General features: G+C 31.8%; 2 protein-coding genes across 3 annotated transcripts in view; both read right to left on the bottom strand.

Annotated features, from left to right (window-relative positions):
• The window catches only part of LOC115888181 (soluble guanylate cyclase 88E), a 196,976-nt gene that overhangs the window by 134,416 nt on the left and 40,505 nt on the right, over window positions 1–22,055 (bottom strand). The gene's annotated exons all lie outside the window — the stretch shown is intronic.
• On the bottom strand, window positions 3,252–4,808 carry LOC115888123 (tigger transposable element-derived protein 6-like). The gene is made up of 2 exons (XM_030907708.1): window positions 4,148–4,808; window positions 3,252–3,808 (listed from the first exon to the last, which is right to left on the bottom strand). Exons 1-2 carry the CDS (start codon window positions 4,806–4,808, stop codon window positions 3,252–3,254), a joined length of 1,218 nt encoding a protein of 405 aa, XP_030763568.1.

The raw sequence follows: 22,055 nt of genomic DNA, 5'->3' as shown, positions 1-22,055 counted from the left end.
CATTGTTGGGTGCAATAACATTCAGTAACTCAACTTTCCTGGATATTCAACTCTTCCGAAACAACATTTTATAGCTTCAGAGTTTTTCACACTGATTTGATCAAAAGCAAAAATGGATTCAAGCAGTTCGACGAAACAAGTGAGTAAACAAACCGTTTACATTTTTAAACATGTACAGGGTGTCCCATTTTAGTTGAAATCATACTGTACCTCCGTTATTAGTAAAGATAGGAGGATGCGGTTTGCACAAACCTGTGCCACTTATTTGTCAAACGGAAGATGCCGTAAACAAAATTTTCATAGCCCTCTTCGTTTCTGAGCTACAGGGTCATTTCGAAAATTTTGCAATTTGGGACAGCCCCCGTATCTCCGTTATTATGGATGATATCGAGAAGATGAAAACTGATTCTTGTAGAACTTTTTACGTAGAATACAGTGGCGTAGTCTGTTTTTCTACAAAAAAAATATTTTTGAAAATATGAACTAAAGTTATGTTTTTTCAAATGGAACACCCTATATATTTATAAATCATATGATCCGCCTTGCTATGAGCTTCTCAAAAATATATATCACTCTATATTTATTTTCACTATTTACTGCAATATTTAAAATATATCATTTTCTTATTAGTAGGCCGTGATATATAACAAAAAATCAAAATGGTATTTACTAAAATAGTCATACACATATTAAAATTTTATTTGGAATTGATATATTTTACGTTTGAACTGTTACCACTGAATCTCTGAATATATTTTTCTTTTTTTATAATGGAATTTATTATAACGGGATGGGTTTGCAAATATTTAAAAGCTTGCATTATTCAGCATTTTCCAGGTGTTCGACTGTTCGACATTGTGTTGTTCCCACGATATATTTCATATTTCAAAAATCCTCAAAATCAGAAATCAAGAACGGACAAATCCGGGAATCAGGGAGGCCATCATATGGGGCTATTGGTTCCATTTCATTGATTTGAGAAATAATAATTTTACAAATTTCAAATATTTTAGTATTATTTTATTTGTTGTATTTATTGTAAGTTAGGTTGTGAGGTGGAGCCCCATTTTGGGGCTAAAACGTATAGGTATTTCACCTAAATTAGCTAAAGGAATATTTAAAAGTTCCGATACGATAGCTTCCAACATTTACAAATAGTGGTAGAGATAGTGGGGTACAATAGTGGTAGAGTTTCTCTAATATACAGGATGTTTCAAAACAAATGCGAAAAACTTCAGGGGGTGATTCCTTGTTCAAAATAAAGGGTAGTTTGCTTTATAAATGTTGGGTCAAAAGTCAACCATTAGGGAGATATCGCGGTCCAAAGCGGCGGAAAAATAATGTTCTTATTTTTTATCTTGAAAACGAAAAGAGATAGACTAATGAAATTTTATGGAAGCATTACTGTTATGAAAACACACTTTCTGGTAATTTTTTCACTTTTTTAAAATGAGTAGAAGGGCTGACATAAACTACCCCTATCATTCTTGTTAACGACATTTAAAGAAAAATCTTATCAAACACATGCAAAAAAATTAATTTGGATAGTTTAGTTTGTTTAGAAACTTTTTTATCTCTTGTATTTTTTTATAAAACTCACCGATTTGAAATTAAAAAATAAAATACAAAGTATTACGTCAGGACTAAAAATATTTTTAGATTAAGAATCTAGTGATAATAATGATAATAATAATAATGTAGATAATAACGTATTGCAGTAGGGTAATGTCAAATAAAACAATATTAGAAACATCGTAAAAAGTGACAGCGGCCGACTAGATTTTTTCCTAAAAAAATTACAGCAGCCCACTAGATTCTTTATCTAAAAATGTTTTTTCTCCTGACATGTAATACTTTACATTTTATTTTTTAATTTCAAATCGGTGAGTTTTATCAAAAAAATACAAGAGATAAAAAAGTTTCTAAATAAACTAAACTATCAAAATTATTTTTTTTTGCTGTGTTTGATAAGATTTTTCTTTAAATTTCATTGACAAGAATGATAGGGGTAGTTTATTTCAACCCCTTCCACTCATTTTAAAAAAGTGAAAAAATTACCAGAAAGTGTGTTTTCATAACAGTAATGCTTCCGTAAAATTTCATTAGTCTATCTCTTTTCGTTTTCAAGATAAAAATAAAAACATTATTTTTCCGCCATCTTTGTACCGCGATATCTCCCTAATGGTTGACTTTTGACCCAACGTTTATAAAGCAAACTACCCTTTATTTTGAACAAGGAATCACCCCTTGAAGTTTTTCGCATTTGTTTTGAAACACCCTGTATATAGAATTTATTAATGGCTCTCAAAATAAAACAAGAGACAGATAGTAGTATACTTTTAATAATTCTTTAGTTTCTTTTATTATCAATCATGACCTACTAATAAATATGATCTTTTAATATATATATTTTTTTTTAAATATTGCAGTAAATAGTGAAAATAAATATAGAGTGATATATATTTTTGAGAAGCTTATGGCAAGCCAGATCATTTAATTTATAAATATACAGGGCGTTCCATTTAAGAAAACAAATATTTGGTTCATATCTTGAAAAATATTATTTTCGTAGAATAACAGACTACGTCACTGTATTCTACGTAAAAAGTTCTATAATAAACAGTTTACACCTTCTCGATACCTTCCACGATAGCAGAGATACAGGGGGTGTCCCAAATTGCAAAATTTTCAAAAAGACCCTGTAGCTCAGAACCGAAGATTGCTATGAAAATTTTGTTTACGGTATCTACCGTTTGACAAAAAAGTGGGACAGGTTTGTGCAAACCGCGCCCTTCTATCTTCACTAATAACGGAGATACCGTATGATTTCAACTAAAATGGGACACCCTGTACTATGAGAGGATAAAATATAATTTGCAATATAAATACAGTAAAACTTCCATATAGCGGCCACAAAAATTTTCAAAGGAATGTGGCCGTTAAGGGAAGTGGCCACTATTGGGAACAATAAAATACAGATACCAATGTAAAATGCCTTTATTTTGGAAACGTGCAAAGTAATTAAAATTAAGTATGAGCATGTAGTACAAACATACAATAAGTGTTAATAAATGATCTTCAGTTTTAGATTTTTTGGCACAAAAAATAATTCAGTTGTTACAAAAAAAAACTTTATTACATAAGAATTTTTGAAAAAAAACTTACAATGTATACATATGTATTTTACATATAGGTATTCTTATATACATATGTACAATTGACTTTTAAAAGTTACAAAATGATAACCTTATTTATATGGTGAAAAACTGATTAATGGTAGTCTGCTTTAAATTTTTAATTTTGATTTTTGTAATTTCACTTTCAAATTTCATCAAAGTATGGGCAATATCAACCGCTAGTTCGTCTTTGTTTTGAATCACCAAAAAATTCTGAATGTCTCTTAATTTTTCACATACTTCACTCATATTATTTATAGATGAACACAGAATGTCTTGGCCTTCATCTTCTTCCTCTTCGGCTTGAGTGGAGTCCTGTCTGTCCTTGTTGTTTGTAAATTCCTGGATTATTCCCTGCATCTCTAAACTAGGATTTTCCGTAGGGACATCTGAATCGACTGTCAGATATTCTTTAAGATCTGGACTTCCTGGCATGTTTTTTAAAATTGAAGATAACTGACTTAAAGGAATGTCGTCCTCTTCGTCAAATGCATCGTCCCCTTTGACGGTTGCAAATCCCGCTTTTTGGAAACATTTTTTTATAGTGTTCGATGTAACATTTTTCCATGCTGTACTTATCCACACCATAGTACTTGCCAAATTTATGCTCTCTTTAGCCTTTTCCATCGTTTCTTCGGTATTAGTAAAAGTCAAAAGTCTTTTAATAAAAAATTGACGATATTTTAATTTAAAATTTTGAATAATTCCTTGGTCCAACGGCTGGCAATGAGATGTCGTATTTGGAGGAAAAAAAATTATACGAACATTTTCAAGTTCTATTTTTGGGTGAGACGTGGCATTATCCAAAAATAAAAGAACTTTTCTACCCTGCCGTTTCATTTTGGTGTCAAAGGTTTTGAGCCAAGATGTCATTATATCTGTCGTCATCCAAGCTTTTTTGTTGGATACCCATTCTATCGGCAATTTATCTACATGCGCTCCTTTAAAACATCTCGGGTTTTTGCTCTTACCTATAACTAGCGGATTTTCCTTCTCACCATGCATGCTGCAACAGAAAAGCAGTGTCACTCGTTGTTTAGCTGATTTTTTGCCAGCACATTTATCATTCTTTAAAGCAAAGGTTTTGTTTGGCATTGCCATATAATAAAGCCCTGTTTCGTCTGCATTAAAAATGTCTTTAGTGTCGTATTCCTTAATGATTGCTGTTAATTTTGTTTTCCAGTCTTCAACAGTCACTTCATCCACATCTGCAGACTCACCACAAATTGTTTTGAAGTTAATATTATGTCTCTTGCAAAACTTATTTAACCAGCCAGTTGAAGCCTTAAATTCACTAAGTTTCAAGGATGTAGATACCTCAAGAGCTTTTTCCCGAATTAAGGTTCCCGATATGGGTATGTTTTTGTTCCTTGCCTTACAAAACCATTCGTAAACTAGTTGATCGATTGCAAATCCTTCTGTTTTAGGAAACTTTCGTTTTTTATCTGCATTGCATCCTTCTTCTTCAAACATTTTTTTTAATTCCACTTTGTTTTTTAAAATGTCGTTCACTTGCGTTCTTCCAACACCAAACTTTTCCGCCAACTTTCGAGCACTGCTGTTATATTTTTCACTTTCCGCGACAATATTTAATTTCTCTTTAATAGACAAACGTTTACGTTTCAAAGACATGGTTGCTGTTCTTTCAGAGTAAGAAACTAAACTGATTCTATATCTCCCAAAAATTTCAGCAAACTACTGACGAATTTGTATTGTATTTGTCACTCTCTGTACCTATTTCTCAAACAAATTATAAATGTTTATTGCTTGGAATTTCCTAAAGTGTCCTGAAACAGCTCTTGTTAGACAAAAAAAAAGGTTCGAAGGGTTCGGTTTTTGGCCGGTATTGGGGCAATAAATTTAATGGGTTTTTCCCTAAAATGTACCTTTGAAGCGGCCGGTGACCGCTTTCGGAATTAACGTTATTGAGAAATATTTTAATATAGGAATTCCCCTAAGATTAATTCAAACAACTGAAAATTGACCGCTAACAGAAGTGACCGCTTTTTAGAAGTGGCCGAAATGGGAAGTTTTACTGTAGTATACTTTTTTTAATCAACTAGTTATTAAATGTTTTATGAAAATCTTCTAAAATTATAATGATAGAAAATGCCTCTAATGTAGAAAGTGCTTCTCGTAAAAATCTATTATTAATTAAATTATTAAAATTCTTGCAGCAATACACAGACCAAGACCAAGACTGCTATTATAGTGGAAGTCCAAAACCGAGACCAAGGGAGCCTTGCTAGTGGAATCACTAGTGCCCATGAATGCTGACAATTTTTCCTCTTAAAATATCGTTAAAAACGTCATTAGATTAAAAATTTCTTTAGTGTAACATTTGAAAACGTAATTATTTATTAGATAGGATTTAATTTTCAAATGTCACCTTTATCCCTTGATCATTAATTCGTTGTAGACCCTAGAGACGTACATAAATTTATTATTTGTCGAACCTTTATGGATAGAGGCTGAGAAATAAATTCGAATTACGTAAATTGAGATAAAACTAATTATCGAAAAGCTTGATCCCTAAGGAGAAAAACCGATGTTTAGCCTTTCGAATGCCCTTTGAGAACTGTACTGTTATATGCCCTTTAACTTTTGCAGATTACATTTAGTACAATTGAATTTCTGTACCAATATGCCTCAGTGAACAATCAATAAATTTAATTAAAGCTTCGTATTTCGTGTGTCTTACTTGTGATAACTGAAAATGTTAAACACTATATACAATTAATATTGATTGACTAATTTAGTAACACTTTTGTGTCTATACTGTAGTATAACAACCCATGTTCGTCAACAAAGTGAAAGTGAATACCAAGTGTGTAGTATATGATATGCCATTCTATTCAGAATGTCATTTTCTATGGAATAAAGTAAAAAAATATCAAGGATGCTATTTAAAAATCAAAAGTTGTAGTCATTTCAATCAATCCTAATTTATGTCATATACTAACATACCAAATCTCGTTTTTTCATCTGATGAAATAAAAAAGTTATACGGGTGAGCCACTTTTGAGACGCACCCGGTATTTATTTACACATTATATTATTCTTGTCTTTCTTTAACTTGGATTTAATTTTGTTTTTACTGTTAAGGTAAAAAAGAACCTGTAACATCTGAATAAAGCTTCTAGCTGGATATACGAAATTTACGACTATATGTAGTTATCTGATGCTGCAAATAAAATAAAAGAACAACCAACGGGTATAGAGCTGGCCCGTTGTTTTAAAGAGATTGGACGATAGGAGTTTGGCACGGGATTTTAAGCTCAGAGAAATTTAAAATTGGCTTTCTGGAAATTTAGCTAAAAGGTGAAAAGATTAAAAATCTTGTATGTATAAAGAAAAGTTAGAAAGACTGACATTATCATAGAAGTAAAAAATTTGCTTCTCAAAGTATTAAATACAGAACGTAAAATGTTATTACAAAAGGAAATTATAGTAGATTATGAAATATAAAAGCCTAAAACCAACTGGTCTTAGATTAAGTACTATGTAGATCAGCCATGAAAGCTACTTTATGATCTGTCGTTTACGGTCATATTTTAGTAGTGCTAAAGAAATAGTTTACTCAAAGTAACTCCATGTAAAACTATATGACTTTAATATTTTAAATCGTATTAAAAAACATTATAAAAATATTCATAAACTTTTAAACATAAAATCTACAGGTTCCGACAATAGTGCCTCGGGCATCTGTACTTCCCAGAACAAAAAAAAACTTGAGAATTTTGTTTCGGTGCAAACCTAAAGCATGTACGAGGATGTATTTCTACGTCCTGTCTACGGCAGATGGTGGATAATCGATCTGTGATGCCGAGTTCATTGAGAATTGGCTGGTTCGTTCTTCGAGCTGTCCATGGGATATGGAGAATTCTCCTCCAGCACCACATCTCAAATGCATCTATACGGTGTCTATCAGCGCTCTTGACGGTCCATGACTCAGACCCATATAGGAATATGGAGAACACTTAACTATCTGCCCATAGTTTTCTTAGCTCATCATAGCCGTCCATGCCATTGCTATACGCCTTCTTCTCTCTGCTTCATATTGCCAGATTATCCAAGTATTATGATTTTTAACTAAAAATTTAAATTAATTTAAACCACTACAACTAACTGAATCGGAAACAATTATTCTTGACTGATATGTGTATTATAGTCGTTACAGATTATACAGATCTTATTATACATATTATACAGTTGACTTAATGAGACTGAGTTGATGCGGCAATGCAACTGAGACGTTACTGACGTGTGAATATACCTTTAACAGAGTCGCTATTTAATGTTTAACATTTCTCTTAGCTTGTCCATCATTTTAGAAACATTCTATGAATCCGTGCTCTGCGTTGTAATGGTGCATCGATTGCTGTTAAATGTTCCATAGCAGAATTGCCAAAATACGAATATCGCGCTAATTTCTGTTTCGGGGAACAAACGCCAACAGTTTGATATATTCCTAATGAATCACATCGTAGTGTTGAACATAAAATGGCTAGTTTAAATTTCTTAGTTCATAGATTACTTAGTTTCCCACTTTCCAACGAAAGATATGAAGTAGAAAGAGATTACATTAGGAATGTAGCTGAGTGTAATGGATATTCTCCTTCACTAGTTGATAAATTGATTAGAAAACGTAGGTATAGGTTAATGATTTCTGAAAATTCGACTTTTCAAGTGGAGAAAGATACGTCTAAATATTTTTCCATACCGTTTGATAGAGAGTTATCCCGTGGTCTAAATGGAATTTTTAAGAATGTCAATTATAAACTTGTTTATAGTGCTAATAATAAATTACAACAATTATTAGGTAATCCAAAGGATAAAACACCTCCACTGGAAAGGTCGGGTATTTATGAAATTTCTTGTAAAGATTGTAATCAGAAATATGTTGGGCAAACTAGAAGATCAATATAAACTAGATTTAAAGAACATTTAGCTCAGATAAGATATGGTAGACCGGATAAATCTTGCGTTGCCGAACATATTGTTGATAAACAACATTGTATAGATCTTAATAATTTAAAATTAATTAAACAAGTCTCAAATTACAGGCAATTAGATGCATATGAAAGCATCAGAATTAATAAATGTAAAGATAGTATGAACAGAGTCAACGGTCCAATTCCTTCAAGTTCTTTGTTCCTACTACTCTAGTGGCGGAAATTAACTGTTACGCTCAGTTGGCTCTGACTCGGTTGGCTAGATTTTGCCACGCTCACTCGGTACCTACTGGGCGAGTATATAAACGCTCAACTTGTAGATTTTACTTTAGTTTATAATCATCTGCTGATGATGCTAACATGGTTAGCGAAACGCGCGTCCAGTGTAAAAGTAAAAGTGTTTTGGTGTATTGTGGTGATTTAGCGTAATTTTATTTTGCTGTTACATACATCAGTTTCAATGTATATTCCAAAACTAAAATGCATGTTATTGAATTGTTCTTTCTATTCTAACCTATGATTAAAATAATTTTATTTTAATCATAGGTTATACCTAGTTCTCTAATAAAGTAGGTCTCGAAATAAATTTAGCAAAAACTATAGTAATGTATAGGGTGGCGCCTCTCATACGCCGCGGAGGCTCCAAAGAGAACGACAGTTTGTACTGAAATGAAATTTTGTGAGCATATGTAAGTTAATTCAGAGCACATTTTAAAAATATAGAGAGCTCTACAGGGTGTCCCCAAAAAAAGTTACATATCAAAGTTGTGTTTTTTGTAATTGAACACCCTATATATCAATTGATTTTCGTATTCCGGGAGAAAAATAAAGGTAAGTTTTATAAGAGATGTATATGACTAAAAATAAAGAACAATTTTTAAATTACAATAAAAGCTCCTTAATTAGAATTTACCCAGTACAACCTAATATGTAGTTAAATTAACTATTGTATTTTAAATCAAATTAAAACTTGATCCAAAAAGTTATACAGGGTGAGAAAAAATTAATATTGAACATTGGTCACCATTGGTCAACAAAAGTATGTTATTCCTTTATTTTAAATGGAACATCCAGTATATTATTCCGATATTCAATGGAGAATTAATGTCTCTTCAAAATACTATTAAGGTTGCCTACCCCTCAAACAAAGATTTTCCGAGATATTTTCATTTACATGATTTGATCTGAGTAGATCTTTATTATTTGAAAAAATCTAGGTGGCTGGTGATACAGTATTGGCCAAAAGTGGATGAACCAATACCAATAATTGCGAAGAAAATCAGATTTGAGGTGTTAAATATCAAAATTATTTTATGTACCTTTGTATGTTAAAAGTTTAATACATTCTCACCAAAATACTACAAACAAATATAAATTCTTCTGTTAGTCTTATCATTTATAGATAAGAATTGGCAAATATTGCTTTTTTGTCTTGGACAACAGTAAATGAGCCAAATATTTTTAAAAATCGTTAGTTTCATTTGTTCTGCTTTTATGAACAATTGCGATTTAAAAACATTTGAGCTCTTGTGATATATCATGCCACGTGGAATTAACTTGTCTGCCGATCTTAAGTTGCGAGTAGTGAATGCTTTTAAGGATGGTTTGAAGCAATCGGAAATCGCTAAGCAATTACGCCTTGGAAAATCAGCGGTACATTATATTTTAAAGAGATATAATGAGAGAGAAGGTGTCTCTATAAAAAGAAAACCAGGACGACCTAAAAAAGTTAGTCCCAATGTGATAAAAGCTATAAAACGAATTTCTTCACAAGATCCATTTTTGCTGTCAACGAAGATAAAAGCAAAACTTGAAGAAATGGGCTATCCACCAGTGAGTACAAGGACGATCCGACGTAAATTAGTTAACCAGAAGTTGTTTTCCCGAAGAGCCGCCAAGAAACCACTGCTATCAAAAAAAAAATTTGAAGACCCGATTAGCATTTGCCAAGGAACATCAAAACTGGACTGTGGCACAATGGAAAAAAATTTGTTTTAGTGATGAATCAAAGGTTAATTTGGTGTCATCAGATGGAATTCAACATGTAAGAAGACCTCCCAACACACGATTGCTACCAAATACACTCTAAAACATGGTGGGGGCTCAATCATGGTATGGGGCTGTTTTTCTGGGTATGGGATGGGGCCTCTCCATAAAATTGAGGGCATAATGGATCGGTTGGCTACAGAGACATTTTACAAAACCTTTTAGTGCCTTATTTGGAGGAAAAAATGCAAATTGTACAATACTTCCAACATGATAACGACCCGAAAGAAACATGCCTCACAATTGGTTAAAAGGTTTTTGGAAGATGAAATGGTGACTGTTCTCAAATGGCCATCGCAATCCCCAGACCTGAATCCAACAGAAAATTTATGGGAAATTTTGGATCAACACATTAGGACCAAATTCTACAAAAATAAGGAAGAATTATTTGCAGCTTTGGAAGAGTCTTGAAAAAATATCGATTTTTCTATAATTGAAAATCTTCTGGGATCTATGCCTAAGCGATGTCTGAAAGTAATTAAGAATAAGGGTTATTACACTAAGTACTAGTAAATTATAAGTTAATTTTTCAGTTTTTGTTAACATAAGATTTTTTTTTATTAAATATATATTTTGTTCATCTACTTTTGTCCAATAGTTTTTTCAATTTAAATTTTTTGCTACCTTATTAAAGCACATTTTAAAAAAACAATGCTATTTATTTTTATAGCACTGACACTAGACTTCAAGTAAATATAGCTCAAATTTTAATTTTAAACATATTAGGAAAAACCCATTATTTTAACAAAGTTCATCCACTTATGGCCAATACTGTATGTCTGACGTCTAATAGCTGTCTAATTAGTCTAACTTTAACAACTAGTTATCCCATTTTTTGTCAGTTAAAATTAAAAAAAAATCCTCAGAAATTTGCCGAAAATGCAAACTTATCCTACATCAGAGAGAACTGATATGATTCTATTAGTTGGTGAATGCAGTGTGCATTCACCAATTCAAAACCATCAAAAAATAATGGGCCTAAAACCATGGCAACTAAAAAGAGAGTATCTAAATATGTGAGGGAGGGTACACCGTAATTGGAAATGGTTGAATAAGCTGAAAATGATGATGACCTAGTTCTCTGAAATAAAACTATCATGTCTAACTCCTGCTGTACTTATTTTCTGATTTGTTATAAGTATTTGAAATTTGTTGAACATAGATTTGGTTTGGCTTGATCGAAGAAATCTCTCAAGAAAATATTCTCAGAAAAAAACAAAATTTAACGCCAAATGTCCCCAAAAAAATAAATTAAAAGATACAATCAATCGATAAATATAATTGATTCCGGAAACATCAAAAGAAAAGAAGACTCAAACACCGACAGGGCGCTAAACTTGACAATAAAATATAATTAATTTCGCCTTAAATATCTACGGGGAACATCTGATGTTTTTAATGCCACCTTTGTCACGAATTATCACTTTTTATGTCTTTTCACTTCGAATTAGTTCGCGTGTGTTTCCTTTCTAAATGGAATTTAATTTTTTTCGTCCTTTTTTTTCGACGAGTTTGAATAAAGTTAGTCGGGCATTTTTGAATTAACTTGTATTATAGGTCGTATAACTGTAGATAATTGTTTTTTTTTCTATTTACCTTGTATTGTCGAGCACACTTTTATGATGTTGGTATGATCGATTGACTTTTGATAATAATTAAGAGGTAAATGTCATGATGGATAAATAATGATAATAATGATTTCGGAAAAGGCCAATATCGACTATGAAATTCAGCACAGGATTAGCAGCGCCTCGAGAGCATTCTGGAAATGAAAAGACAGGGTTTTCTACAATCATGACTTGAGCACAAAAACGAAACTTGCAGTGTCATCATCATCATCATCATCATCACGCAGCCCCCTTTCACGTCCATAGTTGAACATAGGCCTCCTCCAAACGTCTCCAGTTCTCGCGGTTTTTAGCTGTTGCAATCCAGTTAGTTGTTATTCGTTTCAGGTCGTCGGTCCATCGGGTGGGAAGTCTGCCTTGGCTACGCTTGTCGGCTCTTGGTCTCCACTCTATAAGTCTTTTGGTCCATCTCCCGTCTGCCATTCTAGCAATGTGTCCAGCCCATCTCCACTTTTGTTTTGTGATTCGCTGGATAATGTCATCCACTCCCGTACGTCGGCGTATCTCTTCATTTCTTACTCGATCTCTCAAAGTCAGCCCAATCATAGATCTCTCCATCCGCCTCTGTGTCACTCTCAATTTTTCTGCGGTTCCTTTTGTTAGAGTGAGTGTCTCTGCGCCATAGGTCAAAACCGGGAGGATACATTGGTTAAATGCCTTTCTTTTCAGGTGTATTGGGATATTTGCTCTAAAGATGCCACTCATTTTTCCGTAAGCCGCCCATTCCAAGGTAATTCGTCTAGCCAGTTCCCAGGTTTGGTTATCTCTGCTTATTTTGATCTCATGGCCCAAGTATACATATTTGTGGACTAATTCTATTCTGTTGTTGTGAATTTGTATGTGTTCGCTGGGCACCATATTAGTCATTATCTTAGTCTTGTCAAAATTTATTGTTAGTCCAATCTCGTGTAATGCATCGTTAAGTTCTTGAAGCATGTCTTTGATCTCTCCCAGACTATCTGACACTATAACGATATCATCCGCAAAGCGTAGGTGGTTGAGCAATAGTTGCAGTGTACCGAGCAATAATAATTCCCACCATGTTATATGGAAGCGAAACATGGGTGCCGTACCGCCTACACATGAACGCATTAAACAAGTTACAATAGAAGCATCTTAGACAACTCTTAAGAATCAAATGGTTCCATAATGTCTCAAACGTATCGGTCCTTGAAAAAGCTAACTGAAGTCATAATTACAAAGTTCCGCTTAACATGGACTGGTCACAGAATGCAAGAAAACCGCATACCAAAATATCTGCTTTACGGTGAGCTTGTAGACGGTAAGAGGAAGCCGGGTGAACAACTCAAAAGATACAAGGATATTTTCCACGAAAACTTAAAGGGGATTAACATGCAGAATCAGTGGGAAGAAGCAGCTCACAATAGAACGAAATGGAGAAGAATTGTAAACTCAGTTAACAGCGACAACCAAAAAGTAAAGAGGCAACAAAGCAATGAGATTTTTGAATGACAAATAAATAAATAAATAAATGTCTTTATTGTCAAAAAAGTTTACAATTTGTAGACAAAGGTAAAGTACATAAAATACAAACAAAGTAACAAAGTAACAAAACAAGTAAACAAAAAAAAAAGAATACAAAACAAGTATACAAATTACATTGTCAGTCTTATTGTTTAAAATAAATTCAATATTATAAAATAAATTCAAAATTTATAAATGTTTACAATGTCAAAGAATAAAAAAATAAAAATAGGATTCAAAAATATTTAGTAAGTTTATAATAAATATAGTAATAGCAAATATTAGACCAGTGTTTACAAGATCAAATTCGATTATCACAATATAAGTCATTTACGGCGTAGAAAGCCTTGTCTAGTAAATAAGATTTCAATGCTTTGCGAAATGAAGAAAATGATGTTATGGATTTGATTTCAAATGGCAGGTGATTGTGCATTTTTTTCGAGTTGTATAATATTGAACTTTTAACTAACTCTGAGCGTGGGGTAGGTAGATAAAGATCTTGCTCCGCGTTCCTGAGTGGATAAGAATGAGATTGCCTTTCTTGAGAAGCTGATAGATGCTTACGTATTAGGCAAACAGATTCATGCCCACTTGCACCGTTTGTATAAACTTTGTTTAAAGGCTAAACAGTGATTAACTATACATATTTTATTATAGTTAATCACTGTTTAGCCTTTAAACAATGTTTATACAAACGGTGCAAGTGGGCATCAAATGTAAATAAGGAAGGAAGAGTTAATATTTTTAATTTTTTAAAAAAGTCCTGGCAATGACTTCTGCTGTTAAGTCCCTGTTAATATCGAACAGCTCTCTTCTGGAGCTTGAAAATGCGGGCGTACTGAGAAAGTCACCCTTTATGTATACCCAGATCAACTATACAGGGTGAGTCTTAAATATGTGCAAATATTTTCAGGGTTAGTTTCAGACATTATTTATAATATTCCAGATCATATTCAGATCGTTAGCTGGAATGCGGACAAAAAACATTTAAATAAACAGCAATATATTTTATAAGTCGACTTGACGAGTACGTCACCGCAAATCGCTCCGCCCGCCCACTCATTTTATTGGCTACTTGCAAATTTGTCGAATTTTTATTGATGGAACGCTTCGTCTTATTTTTTACGAAAAACATCGAGAGAATATCGTTTCCCCTCTCACGGATACCCCGTAGCTACAGAACGGACGGACGTACTGTAATGCATGTTATTATTTGATACATAAACGAAAACATTTAAAAATTGTACAAATTAGTACTGGTTGGTAGAATTTTAAAATATTCGAATGTTTCTACATATCTGCATGCAAATTTATTAGGTATTTCAAGGGTATTTCCGAGGCAGTTATCATATTTTCAGTCGTAATTGGCTGTCAGTTACAGAATCTATTTTTTTTGGCTCGATCCTGCAGCATTACAAACTGGTGATTAATATTTACAGTAGTGATGGGATAACTCGAGCGAAAATTCGCTCGAGTACTCGATTATTGAAATAACCGACATCGCTCTATTATGAACGAGTACCAAGCGACGAACGCAAGGGATCCTAGAATGAAATAAATTGAAATCCGATTTTAATGTAACATACTCGATAAAAAGCCAAGCGAATTTTCTGCATACGTTGCAGGTAGCAAATTTATACGACGCCGTATATATATTTATCCGTTGCGTATCTGAGAGACAAAATTTTACGACCTACATCGACAATGCTTTGAAATAAACTAAATCAAGCGATCAAGCATTTAGCGAATCGCTCGCCGCTTGCTACTTGCCATTCATCACTGCGCACGCAACTTACTGCTTGACGCTTGGCGTTAACGAGTACTTACAACAAGCGACGGGTAAAAAATTGTATTTTTAAATACGAGTGATATTTCGCTCGAGCATTCACTCGGTTATTGTAATCGCTTGAAACTCGAGTACTCGATTATTGAAATTAATCGGTTTTTCCCATCACTAATTTACAGTAATTGTTTATTCATTGTTCATATGTATTCGTCTGTAAAAAATTATGTAAAATTGGATTTTCCGAATTCATCATTCTCTATTTTAACTGGCTGTTATATAATTATTCTTGTCAGAGAATAAACTTTTTGTATAATACAGGGTGAGTCTTAAATAAGTGCAAATATCTTCAGCGCTGGTAGATCGCAGTAAAAGAAACATATTCTCTCTTTACCGATTTTCAAATAAGTCTAAAATAACCAAGTTATTTTACATTAAAGATTTCCAATTTTGAAAATAATTTTTTACTTAAAATTTGAGAACCACTGAATCTGTTCAGGTATTTCTTTCTTGTACAGGGTGGTCGAAATTGGTCTGTTTTACCAGAGAAAACCTATTTCCTGACTATTTAGAGTAAAACCGACATAGATGTCATGGGCTCGATTTCTGAGAAACGTTTAATGGCGTAAACCGCCTGTTCATATTTTCACTGCCAACCGAGATACGGAGTCTTTTTGAATTTTTTACCATTTGGAAGACTGCCCATAACTTTTGTATTTCCCGGAATAATAAAATTCTGTAGAAACGTTCTTAAAGCACTTGTTTAAGCACAATCCAGTGGCTTAGTCAGTTTTTTTCTATACTTGTTTTTTTAGTCAGAAATAATAAAAAATATATTTCTTTAAATGGAAATCATAGTTGGCTATGAACTTAAAAAAATGCTGGCATTTAACCCTTTCCAACGATATAAAGTTATGTATATTTATTTCTAAAACTGAGAGAAATATTAGGTTTTTGATGTTTATATCGAAGCGGGCCTTGATTTTGTGTTGACCTATAGTTGCCTAATTATTTTTTATCACAATTTAATATTCTATATCATTATTTATCTGCATAATTAAAGACTTTTGAAAAGGTAAATCATTCTATATTAGTATTACCATTTACAATTAAAAAGCCAGGGTTATAACTGCACTATTAAATGGATAATTTAGAGAGAATTGGATTGGAACAAGGGATCCTATATATTGGCCTGCTAGGTCCTGTGATGTAACTCCTTTTGACTTTTTTTATGGGGGAAATCAAAGGCCTTATATATAAGGGAAGAACCATTGGGACAAGAGAAGAATTACAGAAGACTACTAGGCAAGCTTTTGGACTTATTATACCAGTTCGCCTAATAAATTGTTGTAACTCTATGCGCAAAAGAAGTTTATTGTGTATTCAATAAAGGGGTGCTCAGTTTGAACATCTTTAATTATTTTTTTTTAGGAAACTATATTCGTCACTCAAAAAATCCTTTTTTCAGTTTTATTCTTTGTTTATTGTATCGATTTCAATTGTAATTACTAATACTAATATAGACTGTTAATTTACCTTTTCAAAAGTCTTTAATTATGGAGATAAAGAATAATATAGAATATTAAATTGTGATAAAAAATAATTAAGCAAATAGGTCAACGCAAAATCATGGCCCGCTTCGATATAAACATCAAAAACCTAATATTTCTCTCATTCTTAGTAATAGATATCCATAACTTTAGATCATTGGAAAGGGTAAAACGTCAGCATTCTTTTAAGTTCATAGCCAACTATGATTTCCATTTAAAAAATTATATTTTTTATTATTTCTGACAAAAAGAGCAAGCATAGAAAAAAAACTGACTACGCTACTGGATTGTGCCTAAAAAAATGCCTTAATAACGTTTTTACAGAATTTTATTATTACGCAAAATAAAAAAGTTATGGGCAATTTTCAAAATGGTAAAAAATTAAAAAAGACCCCGTATCTCTGTTGGCAGTGAAAATATCAACAGGCGGTTTACGCCATTAAACGTTTCTCAGAAATCGAGCCCATGTCTATGTCGGTTTTACTCTATCTAGTCAGGAAATAGGTTTTCTCTGTTAAAACAGACCAATTTCGACCACCCTGTACATTTAATTGACTACCTATGTTGCTATATTATTAAGAAATTATGTTTTTTAACTAAAAAGTTTCCAAAAAATTTCCGATTTTCAAAAAAAAATTTTTCGCGAAAAAAATCTCATGATTGTGTTTATGGGGTCGAAATATACTACAACTAAAAATTATTGCACTTATTTCAGACTCGCCTTGTATAGGAAGGGCTTCACCGATTAACCGACAAACATCCTTATAATCGAGTAAATAAATAAACGCAAAGTACAAAGTCATGTTCATAGTATGATATTAATTGCACAATGCCGATATTTTATTTTTGGACGTGTCGCGTATAATTCTCAGTTAGGCCCGGTGTGAATGAATTAGCAGCCATTATGTCTGTTTTCGTCGCTTTAAGTATGCGAACGTGACATGATTGACGCACAGTTTTCATATTAAAAATATATAGTTATTAGTTTAATGTTTATTTATATACGAGCATCGGCTTAATAGCTCTTTCTGTATCTTTTTTGGGGTGGGCATCAAATTAAATTCTAGACTTTGTTTTGGTTTATAAAAAAATACGAGTATATGCAGATGCGGATACAGAAATTTATTTTAGGGAGGGCCAAATAAAAAGTAATGTAGAACATGCTTTTAAGGACGCTATTTTTAACCCAAAAGCCTATAGTATTTAACCAAATGTATACAGGGTTGTACACCACATACGACACGGAGTATTGTAGCTAAACGATTAGATTTTTACAAATTGTAAGTTTTGGGTTCGTTGAAGGACTATTATAGCTACAATTTAAAAATATTTTTACAAGATACAGAGTGTCCCAAATAAATAAAAGATCAAAGTTGTATTTTTTTAAATGGAACACCCTGTATATTATTGCATTTTTAGTTTCTACGATTAAAATAAAGGTAAATTTGATTATGGTTTATTACACTTAAACCTTACCGTTTTTGAAATATTCTCGATTTTGCGAAATTGCAGTATAAATTTGAAGGCTTCATTTCGCCGAGGATATCAAAGTTTTTAATACTAAATATTTACTGAAGTTTATTTATTGATCAGCTATTGTGTTGCAATAATAAAAATTATACTACCTTATACAGAGTGTCTAAAACTTTATTTTAAATAATTACTAGCTTTAAACGGCAATGACTTATTTAATTTAAATAGAACACCCTGTATATTTTATGAGAATCAGATGCACAATTTAATTGTCTATCAAATTGTATTATACCACTTCTTACCTACTCCTTCAAGTTTTCGTAGAAAATGCATTTTCTTATAATTTAGACCTCATTTATCAATATACCCATGGAAAATTGACATTTTAGATTGTTTTTAAAACAACAAATGTACAAAATGTACAGGCTAGTAATATTATCGTTTTTAGTAAAACGATAATATTACTAGCCTATTTGTATGCAAAAAGAAAACTATTTAAATCTTTATAAAAGAGTATACCATTAATTAAATATACCACCAGTATTTCTGCCCAAATACTAATTAACTACATACTTAATTGTGCTCGTTAATAAATTATTCTAAATAAAGGTGGATTTGAATCAGAAATCAATATAATAATAAGTTATGAAAATGAACGTTGTTATAAATAAGCATTTGTCAAAAAATTAAATATCATTTTTAAGGTGTTACTTTTTACCACACTGTCTAATACACATACATAATTCAGTTTTTTAGTTTTTGAAGCAATTATTATTAATCAACGCAAACAGTCAATTAATGTAGTTTGAATACTGGAATCATATTAATTGGTCCTCTTTAACAAATATTTAAACAGGTTTTTTTATTTTTTAATGAAATAAACGAACTATATCGACAATATTAGTATTTGTACTCTTTAAAAATTTGATACATCTTTAAAAATAATCTAAAATGTCAGTATTCCATGGGTATATTGATAAATGAGTTCTAAATTACAAGAAAATGCATTTTCTACGGAAACTTGAAGAGATAGGTAAAAAATGGTATAATACAATTTGATAGAAAATTAAATTCTGCATCTGATTCTCATAAAATATACAGGGTGTTCCATTTAAATTAAACAAGTTATTGCCGTTTAAAGCTAGTAATTATTTAAAATAAATTTTTAGACACTCTGTATAAGGTAGTAAAGTTTTTATTATTGCAACACAATAACTGATCAATAAATAAACTTCAGTAAATATTTAGTATTAAAAACTTTGATACTCTCGGATAAATGATGCCTTAAAATTTATAATGCAATTTCACAAAATTGAAAATATTTCAAAAACGGTAAGGTTTAAGTGTAATAAACCTTAATCAAATTTACCTTTATTTTAATCGTAGAAACTAAAAATGTAATAATATATCGGGTGTTCCATTTAAAAAAATACAACTTTGATATTTTTTATTTATTTGGGACACTCTGTATCTTGTAAAAATATTTTTAAATTGTAGCTCTAATAGTCCTTCAACGAACCCAAAATTTACAATTTGTAAAAATCTAGTCGTTTAGCTACAATACTCCGTGTCGTATGTGGTGAACAACCCTGTAGATTTTTTGGGGAGCCTTGGCCTCATGGCCCCCCTCTGTATCCGCCTCTGAATATATGTATCTTATATACCGGGTGGTGCATCGTCGCCTCGCACAGAGGTCATTTCAATTTTTTTAGGAATTAATCGAAAAAATAAGGGATCAAGAACCCTATGATTGATGTTGTACTTAAACAATAATACTTTTTTATCTCAATATAGGTTGCTTAGACGCAACGTCAAAGTTATTTTGTCTTAGGTTGTTTGGTTTTGCGACACGCTATCTTTGAATTGTTAAAGTTGTGATTTGCATAATTAGGCAGCAATTTTTGAGACTAAGTTGGTGTTTTTAAGTATTTTAGACTAAGTTCGTAATATATTTATGTCTCGTGTAAAATAGAAAAAAGTATTTCTTTTAAATTTTTTGTAAAAATTATTTTTCTTTTGTAAGACTGGATTTTGTAACTTGTCAAATAAATGATTTATTCATATTTATTTTCGAAAGACGGTTTTATTATGAGTAATCCTTTTACCTAAAGAGTAATTCAAAGCCAAAAATTTCAAAAATGATTTTTTAGAGACATTTGGCTCACCCCTATAACTTTTTTTATTGTTTTTTTTTAGATAAAAAACGTGATTTGGTATGTTAGTATATGACATAAATTGAAAATGACTACAACTTTTGATTTTTAAATGGCACCTTCGGTATATTTTTACTTTATTTGATAGAAAATGACATATCATATGTCAACTTTTGACATTTTCGCATATGATTTATTTGAAATTGTAACATGCGGTTCATAACGACAATTTGACTCGAAATACCAAGTGTGTGGTACCAAATTATTCGTAAAAAATGCTTTTTCTAGATATGCTAATGAGCCACCCTTGTTCCCTTTGAAAAAAATGAGATATGATTAAAAATACGATTTGGGCATCTTTTAACCGACCAGGACAAGACACGAAAAACCGAGCGAAAAACATTAGGCGATGAAAACTATTTTGTCAAGGCTTCTTGATTAAAAATTAATGTTTATATGACATATGATATGTCATTCTATTCAGATATACCGAGGGCGCCATTTAAAAATCAAAAGTTGTAGTCATTTCCGGTGAAACAGGAAGTGACAGAAAACGAAAAACGAACGATTGAATACGTTAATCAATCCTAATTTATATCATATACTAACATACCAATTCTCGTTTTTTTTCTACTCTCAAGATAATAAAGTTATAAGGGTGAGCCACTTTCGAGATGCACCAGGTATATAAAGTATCTTAAAGCAAAAATTTCAATATTTTGATAAAGGTTTCATATTTTGCAAGTTTATCAAAGTTTTAACCCCAAAATTTGATTATAAAGGGATAATCAAGATTTTATGAACTTTTAAAAATTTTAATCGTATTATATTTCATTTCTATGTCATAAAATTCAGTAAAGACGGGGTGAAAATGGTTTTATGGTTTTACTTTTGCCTAAAGTTTTTTCTTTACTTTTAGTAAGGTTTTCATTCCAAAATTTACTGTAAAAGGTTAATCTTTTCGAGAGTTTCATACCTTTTTAAGGGATCTCACTTTTAGGAACTTTTGTTTTATATTCAACGAAATACTGAAAATATGATTTTCTCCCGATTCGACAAATTTGTATACAGGGTATCAAACTAAGAAAATTATAGGTTCATCCGCATTGTCGAAAGTTTTTCCTTGTTTTCGTTGCTGCTTGTAAAATTATATATGCTTAAAATATTTTTAATCCTCCCCCTCTAAATGAAGTTAAAATAGAGGTAATTTCGGTACTTCGGTATATTATCTAGTGACTTTACCAGAAACTAACAATAGAGACGTTGAGAAACTGAAATAGAAAGTTTTTTCTTTACGTGGTGAGCTCTTTTCTTCCTACCCAGAACTACCTACACTATACTTATTTTTGTGTTTTATTTTCTATCTTTTGTTCCCCTTTGGGGAAGGGGATAGTTTACTGACAAATATTTGCTGATCATTTCAACCTCATCTCAATGTTGTTTAAATACGTAAAATTTTGAACTTACAAGACTTAGTTTAGTTTTAAAAATCAATAAAAATTAATAATGAATAAAACCATCATAGATAAATGAAACAAGTTTAGGTTGGAAAGTGCCCATAAGGAAAATGTAAACACTATTTGGCGCTATTCTTGCAACGGTCGCGACCCAAAGCTTTAGAAAATTTCGGAGCGGTTCGGCTCTTTCCGGAATTATATCGTCAAATATTATTTATTTAAATTTATTATTATTTTCGTTTAATTTTATAAATAAAATACAGTGTGTTGCACACAAGAAACTTTATTTTATATGATACATTGGAACCCGACGTTATGCCACGATCCACGATGATTTTTGCTGTTCACA

The sequence above is a fragment of the Sitophilus oryzae genome, unplaced genomic scaffold (assembly GCF_002938485.1).
Source record: "Sitophilus oryzae breed Bouriz unplaced genomic scaffold, Soryzae_2.0 scaffold_684_pilon_pilon, whole genome shotgun sequence".
NCBI lineage: Eukaryota > Metazoa > Arthropoda > Insecta > Coleoptera > Curculionidae > Sitophilus > Sitophilus oryzae.
This window is presented reverse-complemented; position numbering and strand designations above follow the sequence as displayed.

Coding starts and splice junctions, on each gene's coding strand:
- LOC115888123 (XM_030907708.1), bottom strand. CDS start 4,808: ATGTCTTTGAAACGTAAACGTTTGTCTATTAAAGAGAAATTAAATATT. Junction 3,809..4,147: donor GGAAAATCCGCTAGTTATAG/GTAAGAGCAAAA, acceptor CTAATACCGAAG/AAACGATGGAAAAGGCTAAA.